The 17348-nt window shown below is 34.7% G+C and overlaps 1 protein-coding gene across 1 annotated transcript in view; it reads right to left on the bottom strand.

Annotated features, from left to right (window-relative positions):
• Positions 1–4: 4 nt before the first annotated feature.
• LOC106052815 (DNA damage-binding protein 1) overlaps positions 5–17348 on the bottom strand; it is a 35022-nt gene continuing 17678 nt past the window's right edge. Inside the window, exons 13-27 of the mRNA XM_013208275.2 lie at positions 16636–16744; positions 15626–15804; positions 15168–15331; positions 13812–13919; positions 12166–12373; positions 10642–10737; positions 10287–10531; positions 7181–7345; positions 6769–6863; positions 4930–5210; positions 4723–4808; positions 4336–4419; positions 4062–4164; positions 2566–2689; positions 5–338 (exon numbers count right to left, since the gene is read on the bottom strand). Of these exons, the coding sequence (XP_013063729.1) occupies positions 258–338; positions 2566–2689; positions 4062–4164; positions 4336–4419; positions 4723–4808; positions 4930–5210; positions 6769–6863; positions 7181–7345; positions 10287–10531; positions 10642–10737; positions 12166–12373; positions 13812–13919; positions 15168–15331; positions 15626–15804; positions 16636–16744 (2128 nt within the window). The 3' untranslated portion in view covers positions 5–257. The remainder of the gene's footprint in view (positions 339–2565; positions 2690–4061; positions 4165–4335; positions 4420–4722; positions 4809–4929; positions 5211–6768; positions 6864–7180; positions 7346–10286; positions 10532–10641; positions 10738–12165; positions 12374–13811; positions 13920–15167; positions 15332–15625; positions 15805–16635; positions 16745–17348) is intronic.

Raw genomic sequence — 17348 nt, 5'->3', positions numbered from 1 at the left:
AATGTTGAACAAAAATGCTTTATTATATACAATAAAAGAACAATTGATACCAACCAAAAGAATACCATAGTACACACATTCTGCAGACATCTAACCACAGAAGAAATTATTCAACTAAAAATCAAATCTTTCCAATACCTGAAGCTATCCCAATCTTTCCATTAGAGATGGTAGACTAGTTTTCACATTGGAATCTGTAATAAAATAATACTACAAAAAAAAAACAACTGTTTTTACATGGAGACATAATTTCTAGGTTAGTGAATTCTTGTTAGCTCTTCAATAGTCTTCACCAGGTCATCTACTGTGGCATCACGCTTCATTTCTCCATCATCAATCTGAAATAGCAATGAAAATAAAGTTTGAACTTACAGAATTTCCACAAGTATTAAACAGAAATTGGTTTTTGTAACTACGGAATAAATAATATATTTATATATATAAAAATTTTCATTTTTGGTTTGAGAGACAATGAGAAAGTAATGATGTCAAAGAACATTGACAATCTGTTTTTAAATCATGTTTTTAATCATTGTTTGACACATAACCCAAATAGAATTATGAATAAGCCTAAATTAGTGTCATGTAAATGAATAATAGTGGACCTTCCCCCCTCTAGGTGCTTTTTGACGGAGGTCTGGATTGCACTACACCAGACTCTAATACTAGATATAAACTCATCATTAAGTTTTTTTTCTGGATCTGGTGAATGTGATATCGTGAAGGGGCCTGGATCCACTTTAAGCTTTCTAATGCAGAAAAGTTCCATTAGGAGAGCTCTATGGATGGCGGAGAATGGACCATTGGCCAACCCCACCTTGTCCCATGGATATTCCGGTTACAGTCTTCAGACCTAGATGTTTCCTTTTATGTCAGTATTGGAGAAAATTGCCAAGACTGAAAACTCCCTTAAAATGCGGGGACTATATATTTAAAAAAAAGCCTGAGGAAACACCCAGCCTACACTAAACAAGAACATAAAATTAAAATGATATTTAACCTTGATTAGGCCAATATTGGAATATGCTCTGTTTTGGACACCTCAACTCAAGAAAACAAAAAAAACTAGAACAGATGCAAAACAGAGCAGTGAGATCTATAACAAATGAATATTTATGTTTGAGTTTTTGGCACATCGGCACAATTTAGGCCATGTCGTGCCCGTAATCCTTCAAGGATTACTCTCCTTTACAAGAGCTAAATTCCATACAGTTAAATCATTAAAAACAAGGTCTATTCACAGTTAAAATAGTAAAGGTAGTAAAAATTTAATAATTAGTAACATTTTAAGTAAAATCATCAAACTTAGAGACACTCCAGGATAGAAGAATAAAAGGTAAAGTAGCAACAATACTATAAAACATTGAACCATAATTTGCAAATACAAAACCTAATAAAATAGAAAGACAAAAGGATAGAGGCATATTTCTAGTTCCATATGCTAGGAGAAACTCGTACAAATTCTTCTTCTCTAGCACCATCGGTGCATGGAATGGGTTGCCTAAATCAGCCAGGAAAACCATAAGCTTAGCACTGATTAACACGCATGACTAGATTGATATGGATCCCTGGAGGGTGTAATCATCTTCTCTTTTGAAGTAATGTCTGATGTCCAAACCAATAGTCATCTTTGTATTAATATAGCAGACCTTTAACATTTTTTTCTGTTTTAATACTTACTGATTAGAAACATTATCTTTCCAGGACCTCAAATACTATACCACAGACAGAGCAATACAAATTTCTTTAATCTATGCTCCTTTTTAAAACATTCTGTTGACCAACTCTCACTGTCATATAGCTAGGTACTAGCATTTCATTGAGGAATTTTCCAGAACTTGCTTTAAAACTTTTGCCATGGCTGAAGAAGCTTTACCAATTCCTTTTGTCACTACATTGTCTAGGTTTAAATAGCTAGGGATAGTTGACCCTAGTTGAATAAATCCCTACATCACATTTAAGTGCATGATATTCAGTTTTGAGATGGATTTTAAGTCTGAGATTTTAAAATGCAGCTGTCCAGTTACTAGCAAACTTTTGCATCCAGTTCGTTAAGGAATTCAGCATTGTGTACTAACCTTTCAAATATAAGGCTATGGCTTCTTGTTATGGCCTTAAGTCTAGTCAGGTTAAAAAGTATAACATAAGGTAAAGTATGGATATTGATTCCAAAGTGTGAAAACAAGCAAAATATTTAAAAATTCTTAAAAAAAAAAACAAAAAAACAAAAAACAAAGCTTATCTATGAGGAAGAACTCAGCACTAACAGTTTATTTGATATTAAACAAAATTATGAATTACCAATAAGTAATTGAACTATTGGTTAATTTTTATAAATTGATTCATGCCTTGTTTATGCCAATCAATATTTGTGTGAAATTTCAACTTGATCAGAGAAAATGGTGTGGGAGAAATAACAGTTACTAACTTTATACCTAAACAGACAGAGTTGATATAAGCTTTGTAACAACAAACTATAGTTTTTTTTTGTTTACATAATGAACAACAGATCATGTAAGATTACTAAAGACTAATAAACTAACAAAAGACTAAACCAAGATTTACCTGCAATCCCTGGACAACTTCCTGCATTTTATCTCTGGTCAGGTCCAAGAAACTTTCTAATAAATCTCCATCAATAAATCCTAAAGCTGTATCTCTCTTTTGCTCTGTGAAGAATGATCTCCAACTAAAAACCATGGTCAAGGAAATTCCTCGGCAGATGTAACTAACCAAACATAGTTCCTTTATCCAAGCAAACATTTGAAAAGCAAACCTATTCCATAAAAACCTCCTGTCCCTACAATCCCATACAGATTTCTCCTTTCTATCTTTAGAATGTATATACATATTACTAAATAATGTGTTTATAGCATACATATACTTTTCTTTTTAAAAAAGAAATAATGCATGTATGTACATAATTTAGACATTTTTTAAAACAATACCTAATAAACATAGTTTAGTGTTAGCACTTTCATACTCATGGAATTTTGAACTCTTTTGTAAATAACAAAGGGAGGACCTCTTCCATAGGCCATGAATCAGAGTTTGGCCCTTCAGCAACCATGTGATAATTGAATGACATCCTTGAACCCTTACATTATCTCATAACAACTTATCAGCTCATTGAATACATAGGAATAGTAACAATGTAAAACTACTACTAACATAATTAACCTCTATCCACACCCTGTGGTATCATGCTGGCAGCCTGCAATCATAGTGACAGTTGTTTTATCCCACATTCGTCTATTTTGTATGAAGGGAGGAAGGATTTGGGTTGTTGATAGTTTATACTTTAGAGCTTCTGGTATTTGTGCAGAAAATGTTGAAATCTGGCTGGATGAACCATTTTTGAATAATCTTTGTAATCTTGTTTATTTATTGAAGAATATGTGTATATGCACATAGATAGACTCATTGAATAATTTACTCTCCACTTGGGAGCCTAAAAAAAATAATTTTTCTTAACATATCTTTGCAATATAAAATCACATTTAATGTTCGATGGCATTCATAAGTCTACTCTCCAATTCAAAGTTTATTTTGTTGGTTTACGCCAAGTCTATTACAATTTTTTCTTTGCCCATTATGTTTGGGAAATAGAAAAAAAAATCATTTGCATAAACATTTTTTACTATAAAAATATACAGTAAAATCACCTCCTATACATAACATAGCCTTCCATGATTTTATTATTAAAAGTAAATCTTTTTTACAGTGGTGTACTTTTTGTGAAAAATGCCTTAGATATTTAATTTCAAAACAAAACAATTCGCTTTCAGAAGATAGAACTGTGCTAGCTGCAAAATGTCATAATATTGGATATTCAATATCTTTTCTCCTGGTAAAGACTGGGATTTTTAATTTTGGGATCTTTGGGCCCCACATTAATTGGAGATGACCTTTACATCATCTGCCCTATAGATTGCAAGGTTTATCTAACCGTGACATGGACAGACCACCCAAAACTTACAGCAGCCTTTCTTCTTTCAAGGTCCACTAAAAATGGTACTGATGAAAAGAGTGCATTAAAACCTATTTGAATGAAAGGATACAAGCTGTGCTCTATTTTCCCAACACTCTTGATGACTTTGCTCAATCTATTCTGTACCTCCAATAGGAAGTTAAAAAAATCTTGAGGCAGCTGAGCAACCATACCTGTATAAATCAGTCAGAAATAGAGATATATGGATATACTACCTAAAAGTAATATCTAATAAAACTAAATATATTCACACAAGTTCAAGGACACACTTTCAACATAATAAATACTTTTTTGCTGAAAATAAAATAAATTTGTGTAAAATGATTCCCAGAGGAAGAACTCACCAATGGCACCATTAACAGTCCCATAAAGTACCGATCCTAAAACAGGAGTTGTGTTCTCACCCGCATGATGCATCACTAAGGATCCTAATGAGAACAAGAAACATTTAATCAGACTTCAATTTTTGTTTGATTATTAAAAGAAAATTTTATTGCATTTAATATTTTCATTATTTAATTTTCTTTTTAATTTAAAGACTTGGACTGAATAAATTTAAGCCATTAAATTTTATTAATGATTTAGCCTTTTATGATAAATGTTATTGAAATAGGTTTTTACATTAGGAAAAAAAATGTTGTAACTAATTGAAGTTCAAATGTAAGTATATGCATCAAAAATTTAACTTGATTGATAGAACAGATGCAAATTAAATCATTTAAAAACTTTACCATGTCTAAAAACATTCACCATTTCACCAAGATGATAGAGGCCTACTTCCTGCATCTGTGATCTTTCTTCATCCGTAGTAGCTGCACTACATTGAAAACACAACAGTAATTCAAACTCACAGAAAATAAATCATCTAGATTAGAACGACATCATTATTTACAGATGTGTATTAATACATTGGCCAAGAATAACAATTTCTTCCCTACCTGTCTTTTTGGCAGACAAAAAGATTGTGAAAATTATCTGCCCCTAAGAAGTTATCATCATCTAAGATTTCAATAGCTGTCATCCACTTGACATTACAGTCTCTGGCAATCTCTTCAAAAGCATCTTGCAATGGTTTATATCCCAGCAGAGCAATAGATTTCATCAAGTCAGCTACCAGCACAAAGTCACCTTTAGACTTGAGGAACAATGCCAGAATGTTGTTGAAATGACTGCACTCTAAACGCAGTTCTTTATCAGGTGTCCATTCAAACAGACGAACCTAGAGAAGTTAATTTTTTTAGAATAACTTTCTTTTGAAATCAATGAAAACATTCTGATCCCTCGTTCTTTATTAGAACAGCCAAAATATTTTTTTTCTATGACTTTTTTGAAATTAATGCTTTCCACAAGAATGTGCATGGTGACATTAAAGATTTATAACCAAAACAATCCAATCCTTATACCAGTCGTAAACTGTTTTCATCAACATGAAGCTTGTGATTAGGCTGAGAAGATGTCCATGTATGATGAGGATTTTATTGTGAGAAACTACATTCATGAATCTAGATCCAGGACAGACTATTTATTTACAATGGCCAGCCTATATAGTATGAATATCAAGTTGTCAAAACAATCTAAACTTTTGACATTTAATGGTTTATAGCTGCTTTTCTGTTTGCTAGCCAACGTATGGATCAAGATATAATGTCTACAAAATTCACTCTATAAAGCATGATATTGTCTTTCATCACCCAACGTTTGCAACATTTTTAATGTCCTTGATAAAAGAGGCCACGGTCCATCTTTGGACTCTAGGTGTTAAATAATGTCAAATACTTTCAGTATGTAGAACTTTGTTTTGTGTCCACTACAAATGAGTATGTCAAATAATTTTTTTATAGCAATTGAAAAACATAATTATCCATCAAAACAGACATTTCTCTTATTCACAAAGAACAGTGAATAGTATAAGCAGAACTTGCACATTTTTTTGGGCAATTAAAGGTTCCATTGAGAGGAATAGAGAAAGTCAACAGATCTTGTGTGGTGCCCCAATGGTTCAACAGACTAAGTAATAGGTGAAGGTGAAATTGAATCCTAATTTTCTTTTAGAGAAATGAAATGATTAAAGAGTCCATTCACTTTGCTCTAACTTTTAACTTCCCAGATTTCAATGTGTGGGAATATTGCCAAGTGTTTTAAGATGTTTTCATTTCTTGACAACTAGACTCATACAAATGATTTCATTAAAGCTTCTATTTCTTTTTTCTAGTCTATTGCTTATTAGATTGTATTTCACAGTTACTTATGAACGTAAAAATATGCAGTACAGCTGTGTTGATTTTCAAACTCAAAATTTGAAAATAATGTCAGATATATCAACTACAGGAGTTTAAAATAATATCTATGAGTCCTAGGCATGTGTTGTGAGATATTAATTGAACTATACCACTCTTTGCCACTGGAAATAGTTAACCAGAGACAGAACACATAGGCTGAGAATGACATAATCTCAGGTGTCACTCTACTGAGGCATGTGCTGATGGTTTAAAATGGTTTTTAACATCTAATACAAAAGTGTAATGCAATTTAAAAAAGTTTGGCTACACCTAGTGCCAGCTGGATAGGGAAAAAAGAAGATCATCTAGTGCTGGTCTCTAGCAGAGGAAACAGGGATGTACTTTGATCTCTACCCTGTAAGGGGAGACAGAATATAACCCTCTAGCAAGGACCAAAAGTTGAATCTTGGTCCATACCCTAGCAGACTGACAGGGTGTGTAGTAACAATGTTAACACATAAACTAATTCACTCAAAGTGGAGAGCTTCTCAAACTTACTGTACTATTGACACTGGCAAGAAGTTTCCCATTAAAAGAGACCATACTATAAGCAGCCCCTTTGATTTCTTTCTCGGCCACCATTGTTAGTTTACCTGGGGAAAACAACAAAGAATATGCAAACAAGACAGTGAATAAGAAAATATGAATTCAATTATCAACAAACTGTTGGTGTAATCTTCCTTTTTGTTTTTTATGTCTTTGAGCAAAAGTCTAAAAACTAATCATCTCTAATTATATTATTATAAGTGATTAAATTCACATTTGTACACAAAAGATAAATGACAATTTAAAAAAAAAACTTTTCCAAAATGTGAACATCTAAGAGATCATGTGCCATTTGTTTAGAATGATTTAATTGATAAGGATATGATTACTAAAAGGGTAACTGTACAGAAGCAAATGTTCTAACCTTCATTGTAATGGAATACAATAATTCTCCCAGACTTTGGTTCAGCTTCTTCTGTACTAATCAGTGCTGTGCCTACAATGTAATAAGGTGTAGGATCTTCTCCCAGTGTGGTAGACAACAAGCTGGTAGCACTTTCATTAGGCAGTAATGTGTGGGAATGTAGCACTGCAGGCAGGAGATAAAACAAACATATCAGTTTGGTCAATCAGAAACTTCATTCAACACTTATTAATAAATAAAAACTAGCCTAACATTACCCGTGGGCTGCGGGCCTTAGTTTGTGTTCGGTACGTGACGTTTTGGCGCCGCCGTTTTGGCCCCGAGGTGTTTTGGCGCGAGATATCATTTGACGATAATTTAATAAGCATGTAGCTTTTTTTAATGAACCCTTGAATTCCAGCAACTTAGGCAAATAACCATGGTGTCTATGTTTACTTAACTTAAAGTATTTTGAGAAACATGGTACATGTATTATATTTTTACTTATTATTAGCAAGTGTTTGGTATGTATAGCTGGAGATACCATACAGTCATTAAATAAACCAATGTTAATGTAAACAAATAATTGCATCAATTCTATCATCGTTTCATTTTGTTTTTAATTTTAAAGTAATATCTTAAAAAACTTTTTTGAAAATAAAAGTGTGCCTCTTAATAAACACACATACACTAGCCAAAATGTTTATTAAAGAAAATGATGTGAAAAACAAACACACATTTACATTTAGTACGTGAAAAATATGTCTTAACACAAACACTCATGCAAAACATAGATATAAATAATTCTTTTAAAAGAAATAATACAATAAACGTACATAATGTATTTCGCGCCAAAACGGCTTGCGCCAAAACGACCTTCGCACCAAAACGGCGGCGCCAAAACGTCCTGCTTCGGTTTGTGTTTACTAATCTAATGGATTGGATTTAGATGTATGTTAAACTTAGCTAATGATCCTTTCAAATTTTTCTCTTTCGCTACGAAAATAAAAGTAGTTTTGCGAAAATGGGTTTACCCGAAGCCGATAATTCATATCTATTAAAAAACAAAAGGAGCGATAGATGAATAGGATATAAAGTACAATTAAAACGGGTTTACCCGATTTGTTAAATGAAAGAGATTATAAAGTAAGTCAGGACGTCTGAATTCGCAGATATATGGAACGAATTTATGTAAAAATGCTTTTGAAACACAAAATTGAAGGTTAATTTTATTACGTAATGAAATCAATAGACTATATTTTGTATTTTCATGTGTCAAAGTAAAAAACTATCTGCGCAAAGTGTAGTTCTTAAAATTAGATCTAGATCTAGACCCTTTCGATTTTTTCTCATGTAAATATGGCCTAGATCGATGAAGCTATAATGCTTTCATAGAGATGGTCAACATTTTTTTTTTTGAGGGTCCTAAGTTTGTTTTAGGGCTACAATACATACACTACGGTCTAAGTAAGCACCAAAGGAACATTTCTGCCAAGTTTTATCAAGATTGGTCAAACGGTTTTGATTTCTATTCATAACATACATACATACACCTTACTTTCTACTTTATATATAAAAAATATGATAATCATCAAATACTTAGTGAAACACAGAATTTTCAGCTAAAGTATCACCTTCACCTCTCCATTAGTCTGTTGAGCCACCTCACAAGATTTGTCAACCATCCTTCTCCATTCCTCTCTGTCTTTTGCCTTGGATAGAACCTCTTTCAATGGCAGGCCTATCCATACTTTGTGTTGTCTTCCCATCACTTTCTCTGTCTGCCTCTTCTTTTTCCAGGTACTGTTCCCTGAAGGAAGGTCTTTGCAAGCCCAGAAGACCTTGTAATATGGCCATAAAGTTTTAGTTTGCAGTTTTTTACAATAGTTAGCAGGTCATCTTGGGGTTCAAATGCTGTAGTAACCCTGTTTCTAATCTCTTTGTGATGTGGTCTTTAAATGTGATACCCAGGATCCTTCTGTAGCATCTCAATTCCATGGCTAGGATCCTCTCTCTAGCTCTGCAGTCAGCAATGACTTGCAAGCTTATAAGAATGTGGCCATGACCATGGAATGCATCAGTCTGACATTGGTGTTGAGGACTATGCCTTGGTCTTCCTATTATTTTAAGTTTTGAAAGTGCTGCTGTGGACTGTGCAATTCGAGCCAGTAGATCGGGTTAGGTCTATTCATCTGAGACAAGAGCTTCAGGATATTTAAAACTACTGACACTAGTCAGCTTTTCACCTCCAATGCAAAAGCCCCTGTTAAAGCCCTGTTGGCTATTGGTCATAATTTGAGATTTTTCAGCATTTATTTGCATACCATATTCTGTGGAATATCTTATTCTTCGCTTGGAAGTAGCATGAACAGTGAAAGCCCTGAAAATCAGCGGGAGTTGACAACATTCCTGGTGAACAAGCTGGAGGAGAACCCATGATAAATGCACTAGTTAAGATTTGCAACATTCAAGATCTGGCAGTCAGGAGAATGGCACAAGCCCTTCCTTCCACTCTTCCAAAGAAAGGCGATGTACAAAACTACCACACCATCATCCCCATAAGCAAAGTCCTGTTAAATATTATATTAAACCAGCTAAAACCGATAGCAGACAAAATTATATCGGAAGAACAAGCAGGTTTTAGACAAGGTCACAGCACAACAGCTGAAGTATAACTAGTAGCAACCCTAATTGCATTTTAATTTTTTCCTCAGACTCTCCAAGACACCCACAACCATTTACAGTTTTGTTAGAGTATTTTTTCAAAGGAGAATAGTTGATATTGTGTTAATGTTAGTTAGTATGTTGAATTATTCCCAAGGCACATCAGATTGGATTTGTGTGTGTCATGTATGTAAAAAGAGTTTGTTATTAAAGAGACTCATGAATCATTATTTCTTGTAATCCAGTGCATCATGTCTAAGCTGACAAGAATTTCAGAACATGTTTCACAAGGTCATCCCACTTTCCAAACTGCTGTGACATTGCATCATTATAACATTTACTATCACTCTCTAGTTTTTCTTCTATATTTTTGTAAAAGAAAACAAACAAGGCTCATATTGATAAAGAAAACAATTATTATTTGACATGAGATTGAGATGTGATTAAAAAAAAAAAAACTTACCTTCAAATGTGCTCTGTCGAAGAATGTTCAGAGAATAAACTTCTTGCTCATCACTCAGAGCATCACCAGCACTACTTGCACCTCCCCCTCCTGATAACAGTTTGGATGTAGCTGAAGAAGTGTTCAAGGCAGTCAGGCTGGCTGGAGGTGGCTGGGGATCAAAACCTGGTAATGTACGGTCTCCTGAATCACTTCTGTATGTGATGACACCAAATGTCTGAGTCTGCTCTTGGTAAGCTATACGCCTGTTCAGCAGAATTGTTCATGAACAAATGTCCAACAATAATGTGCATAATAGTTGAAGAATGTAAGAAAGAAAAAGTCCAAGATACTGAGTTAAACTACTGTTACTAACCTAGGAGTTTCTCTCAAAGGAATTGTACGTATGTGAAGTTTTTGTATTTCATCAATTGTGCCAATCATTAGAGTTGTGTTATTAGCCAAAGCAAGACTAGACAAGAAATAAAAAGTAATCGTCTTAAATATTACAAATATAGTTATAAAAACAATGGACAATCAATTTTGTTTCAAATATTATACAATGTCAAACAATATCATTTGAAAATAGATGAGTTTTCTCATAAGTTTTGTGATAATAATATTTTTAAATATGATAAAAAAATATATATATTTTCTATATGGATCATAAAATTTTTCCAAGATTAGGTCTAGATCCTGGAGACATTTTCAGTCAGTAAGTTTTCCTTTTTAATTTTCAAACAGTAATATTAAATACATTTTTGCTATATAAAAATGACTTTGTGCTAAATAGAAAAGGCAAGCATTCTCTTTTAAGTTTTCAAAAGAAGATAACAACAATCTATATGAAGCTAAAAGTCTCACTGTGTGTAAACACAGGGGAAGTGCTGGCAACATTTTTTTGTCAGCAGAAGGATAGTTACTTCATGAGTCTACCCAAGAGTCTAATGTGTGATTAATATTGTTATAAACCTGGTGGTGGCACAGATGGGGGGTAGTGGTGTGTGTGTGTAGTCAGCCGACGCAAATCGCCCCAGGCCAGCGCTAGACGAGCGGTCAAGCGTGACGAGTTACGACTGTCAGCCGAGTCGAGGGTCAACAGGACAGTTCGGGAAGGATCGCCGACGTGAACAGAGCTCAGGGGCGTCACGAGAGTTGTAGTCATCTGACCACCTAGAAACGTCGAGCGGCGTTCTGTCCGGTTCTAGAAGGCCAGTAGGGACCCTATATAAAGAGCGGAGGTGTCGCAGTCAAGACGGTTCAGAAAGCGGGTTTACGACAGGAGTTCAGAACACGGTCGACTACAGCACAGTTCAACGGTGTGGTCCTGTACGGAGCATTACGACGGTTCAGTGCGGAGTACTGTCAAGTACAGTTGAGATGAACGGCGTCTTGATCTTGGTCTCTGATCGAGTCCGACACAACGAGCCCAAGTGTGTGAAGTCAGTCCCGAACTGTTGAACCCAGTGCAAGCCCGGAACGAGACGGAGAGACCAGTGCAAGACTTGATACGGCAGAACGGTGTTATCGGAGAGATATTTGTTATCGCAGAGCTATTTGTACTGTTCTACGTGCTGCCAATTGTACAGTATTGGCTGTTATTTATGGACATTAAACCTTTACGTTATTTTGGAGCCCTGACTTGTCAAGTTCTTTGAGTTGGTGGTGTATGGTGCAGTTTGCAGAGAGCCTGGATAGTGAGATTCGTAACAATATTGGTGAGATTGTAGCAGTGCTGGGGTTACATACAAACATTCTTAGCAACCACCAACCTCTACTTCACCTGCCCTATAGTGCTGGTGTTACATACAAACATTCTTAGCAACCCCCAACCTCTACTTCACCTGCCCTATATATCTTTACAGTTAACTTTGAAGTCAACTATCTTATTTCAGCCCACCTGTCAGGATAGCCATCAGAGTTGAGTGGACACATGTGGTTGACTTCCTTCAAGTTCACATTAGAGAAGACCAGCTTGTGGTTGCTGCTGTAGATGACAGTGGGCCTGTCTGAGCAGGCAAATACATTGGTTGTAGACAGAGACTTGAAAGTCTTCAACATGGTGGGCTGTGTTCCCAGAGTCACCTTCTTCTTCTCTGAGAGATAGCCTGCACAATAAAGTGGCATAAAACAATCAAATAGTTTTTAAAATGTTGTTTATTTACAGAACCAGACCAGTGAATTGCTTTTTCAGTAATTTTCAAAATTTACTGGTTTTTCTGTATTGCCTATTTCTTGAAGAAAAAAATGTCTAAAAATAACCAACCAATCATAATTAAACCATATGTTTAGCTTTGAAAATGGCTGTGCCCATGTTTCACATGGAAAATGTGATTTTACATGAAAATGTTCATAAAATTTGCCATTAACATGAACCAGGCACATAAAAGGTAGATCTAGGCCTGTAATAAGCCTATGGATTATCAAAATTTGAAATGATTTTTAGATCCTTGGGAGTCAGAATTTTACTAAGAAGACTGTTTTTACTTCTACTATAAGATACTATAAGACAGTGATGCCCAACCTAATTCGACCTGCAGGCCATTTTAATTTCGACACTCGTGTTGCGGGCCACATGTCCGAAAAGGAACAAATAGGAAAAGAAATTGACCTGAAACAATGTTATTACAAACTCTGGATCTAGTACTTACATTAATTAATGGGATATTAGATGTTTATTTTTTTTACTCGTCGGAAAATTGCATTATTTCTCTACTTAAATTGTGAGCAACATTGTAGCTAGCTTTACCAACGACTCATTTTCTTGTCTCTTTTTGGTAAATATTGCCATTGATACACCAATTTATTAGAGTAGTTTAACAATATTTTTATACGCCGCTCAAACCAAGTATGCAGTCGTATTTGGTTTATAATGCCGTTTTTATGATGTTATTTTTTTTTTTTAAACAGCCTTAGTTACTTTAGAAAACAATTATGATGGCTTATAATCATGTGCCACAACATGTAAAGATCCGTTCACTTTTTCTGGTAGATTCTCATTCAGAGTCACCTTTCATAAACACATAAATGGTGTGTGTGTGGGGGGGGGGGGGGGGGGGGGGGAGATTTTTCTACACTTTGTTGTGACGTTTCGGCTGGCCCACGGGCCGTACTTTGGGCATCACTGCTATTAGAGATTGATTTTCATTATATATAGAGTTTGAAAGATAAAAATGTAAAAGGAAGGACATAGAGAAAAGTTTCAGAGGCTGAGGGCAGGTAGGGTTAAAGTAACAAAGAAAAATGATATCATAATGGCATGGTTCACTTTCTGTGAACTGATTTGAGAGTCTTCTTGTAACAGGTTTAGTTTTTATATTCACATTTTGAGAAAAGCTTTGCTGTATGACATATGGAAAAAGCAGTTATTTATCAAACATTTAACTTATCATTAATTTTTCTATTAGAAGTTTTGAATATTCTTTCAAATATGAAGATTATTTTGTCATAGTGGGCATGGTTCAAACTTGGGATGATCTAAAGCACATACCACCTGATGAGGCAGCCATCCAAGCAATGTCTTAGAATAAAAGAGAATCAGTGTACCTGTGGTAGGGTCCAGTAAAAAATAGAAGAGAGAACCATCTCCCAGCGCACAAAGTAAGTAATGAATGCCTTCAAATGTTGTCAAAAGTATGGACCGGGGGATAATTTCTGTAAACAAGAAGAAAAAAAAAGAGTTTAATGCTAAATATCATAGAGAGAAGAGACTATTAATTAAATATAGTATATAGAAGCCATTATCTTGGGTTCTAATTTTCACAACTGATGCAGCAGAAAAAAAAAGAAAAAAAAAAGATAATACACTTAGATCTATATTTAAAATTAATATTTCAAAAAATTAAACAGGAAGAAAAATGATACCATTCACGCATAAAAAAAAAAAAAAAGTTCATAAATAAAATATTAATTTCACAAGCAAGACAAAAATACATTTAATTCAAACTCTTGAGGTTGGCATGATTAATAAAAGCAAAAACAATAGTGTCACAGTCTCAGTTGACATTGCATGATTTAATGTTCACGTCATGTTAAGAGTTTAAAAGACACATGGAATTCCTGATGTAGAAAACAGGAAGTAGAATGAATAAAGTTGACTTTGAGTTCAGTCAAGTGGTATACTTTGGACCGGGTGGTCAAGTAGAGTGTTATCCTCTGTACGAGGCGGTCAAGTATATTTTGGTCCGGGATGGACAGTAGCGACTTAGAAAAGTCGAGCAGTATTTACAGTTAGGAAGTATCTTTTGGGCAGTTGATGCCAGTGTTCTTTTGAGATATGTATTTTTTTATTATGGATTATTCTGTACAGTGTTACCCGCTGAGATGCGGACATGATTTGTAATATACTCTAGAGAGTTTAACGTATTGGATATTCTTGATACCGCTGTTATGCGGATAGGATTGTTTATTATTTCTTGACTTGTAGCACTAACTAGGAGTGCAGTATTATTATGTTGTAAAATAAACTTTATATTTGTCTGCTGAAACGGACTTAAGTCAGTTTGTAGTGTCTATATTTATCACATGTCAAGAATACTCCAGGAAGCAAGAACCCAGCATTCCACAACATTCACATTCTTCAACATTACACCATTTAACCTTTTACAAATAGCAATTAATGTCTTGACTTTTTTAAATAAAAATGTTTCAAAACAAAAATATTTGTGTATAATTAGATAGAAAGCATCATCTGCCCTATAGACCACAAGGTCTGAAAGGGGAACTTTCCTTTTTTAAGGTTCCACATGACTAGTGTAAAGGCCTACAAAAAGTGTTTTGTTTCATCAAAACTTTGGGAATGGCTGTGGGAATGTCATTTTCCAGTTTAAACAAACACAAACATGTTAAAACATCTTATGGATTTATGGAGCATACACACACATAACAAGTCCAAGTGTTTACCTCCACCCAGCATCTCAACATGAAGACTTTCAAAGTTTGGCAATCTAAAAAGTCTTGCTGAGATATCTGTCCACAGACCAACAGCCAGAAGGTTGGATGGCTGTTGGCTGTCCTGGAGTGGGCTGATATCTAGGCATGCTACTTCATGAGCCACAGTGGTTTGGCTGAAACAAAAACAACAAGTTTACAAAACATTCTTCAATGAAACAAAAAATAAGTCAAACAATTTTGTTCATTATAGTGTTTTCAAGTTCTGGTCTTACAAAACAAATAGTTTTCAAAGATTGTATTCACTTGCTAAATTTCTAACATCAATGATTTCTATAAACTAACAATCAAATTTTAAATTGCAACTCTGGGTAAACAGCTGACCATTATTACAAACAAAATCTGCAGGCAGTTTATGCATGTTAAACTTGTTTATAACAAACATTTTAAACATTCAGAAATCAATTTACCCTTTCAATGCAAATTTTCCTGATTCAATTTCAAAATAAAAGAGTTGGCTACCAGCTGCAATTACCACCTGGCTATTGTTGCAGCATGCCAAACTGATCTTCTTGCCTTCTGGGTGGAACCATTCTTCTGCTAATCCTCCAGGACTGCAGCTAATTAATCTCATAGATGCCTGTGTGATCTGAAACACAATATTGATAAATGTTCTCAAGGGTGTGCTAACCCTTACCAGTCATTTTTATTTTTTGAGGAGTTTGCAGCCAGGTTTGAATTAAACTCTAGCTGATTCATAGTATTTTACAAGAAATTAGAAAAATAAAACAGACATCCAGTTGTTGTTTTTTTATATTTTATTTATAGCAACAAAAAATGTTCCAAACATGATGTCTGAATGTTTAGTTTTGAAAATTTATTTGTGGATGGTACTTTTTGAAGCACTCCCGAGGGTGCACTCCAGGGTGACGTAACTGACCAACTGAGAGTAAGTTTCACACTAGAATACTGTCTTACACCCACTGCCTGGTGTTTTTCTGTTACTGCAAACAATGCAGTCTTTAGTCTTTCTGTTTGGAAAGTTAGCTATGAAATATTAGAATTTTTTTTAGTCTCTGGTCAAACCTCCCCCCCCCCCCCCCCCCCCCCCGGCACCGCTTTTGATGCTGTGAAAAACGATCTTGGTCAAGCTATTTTATTTATTTTTTAGAATAATTTCACGATTATCATTTACTTTCTGCTTTATAAAATAGTAATTTAAAATTTAGGAATCAGGAAGTGGAACAAAAAGTTTGATATTTAACTTAAATTCGAGCCAAATTATTATGGCCCACTGGGTGGGACATTCGACCAGAACAGGAAAAAACATATGTCCCACCCAGTGGGACATACGACCGGAAAGGGCTAAACATAAATTCACATGGGAATACACATGAAATTTTCCACCTACAAAATCATACAACTTTTTTTAACAGATAAATATTCTGTTTCTACTTAAAAAAAACAAAAAAAAACGTACTTGTACAATTTGATTGAAGCAAACATTGTTACAGACAAAAGTTTGATTGTCTCCATCAAAACCTGGCAACTCTGTCTCTTCTACTTCCTCTCCAGACAGCTGGAGAACTCTGAAAAATCAAATGTATCCAATTATGAAAATCCTACTTTAATAATATATATTCCTAATGCAATGATATGAAATAACCAATGATCCTAGTTCATCACAGTTGCTGTGAGTTGCCAATGGAATGATCCTTGTATATGCTTAAATTTGTCAAAATTTAAAATTGAGAATTCAAATTTATGATTGTTTTAATAAATTCAAATTTATATACAAACAAGGTTAGAAAAGACAGTTTGTGTGGAAACACAAACTCAAAATCAGCCCCCGAAGTAAAATGTTTTACATAATTTGGATAATCCTTCAGAGTTGAAGATACTTTACTTCCTAGTCCAAACCTCCCGCAGGACGATGGGGGATGGGAGCAGGCAGGGTTTGAACCTTCGACAAATCCGAACGACAGTCCAGGGCGCAAACCGCACAACCAGTGGTCCACCCAGGTAGGCTTCAATATTTTCAGAAAGAACATCCGAATGAAATTATATCAAAGACAAATGAGAGATAAGAATGGAGAAAGACGGTTAACAGATCTTGTGTAGTGCCCCAACGGTCGCGCAGATCAAAGGATAGGTGAAAGTGAATGTAAAGTAAGATGTGAACCTGGCCTAACT

The sequence above is a fragment of the Biomphalaria glabrata genome, chromosome 10, assembly GCF_947242115.1.
Source record: "Biomphalaria glabrata chromosome 10, xgBioGlab47.1, whole genome shotgun sequence".
In the NCBI taxonomy this organism is placed as follows: domain Eukaryota; kingdom Metazoa; phylum Mollusca; class Gastropoda; family Planorbidae; genus Biomphalaria; species Biomphalaria glabrata.
This window is presented reverse-complemented; position numbering and strand designations above follow the sequence as displayed.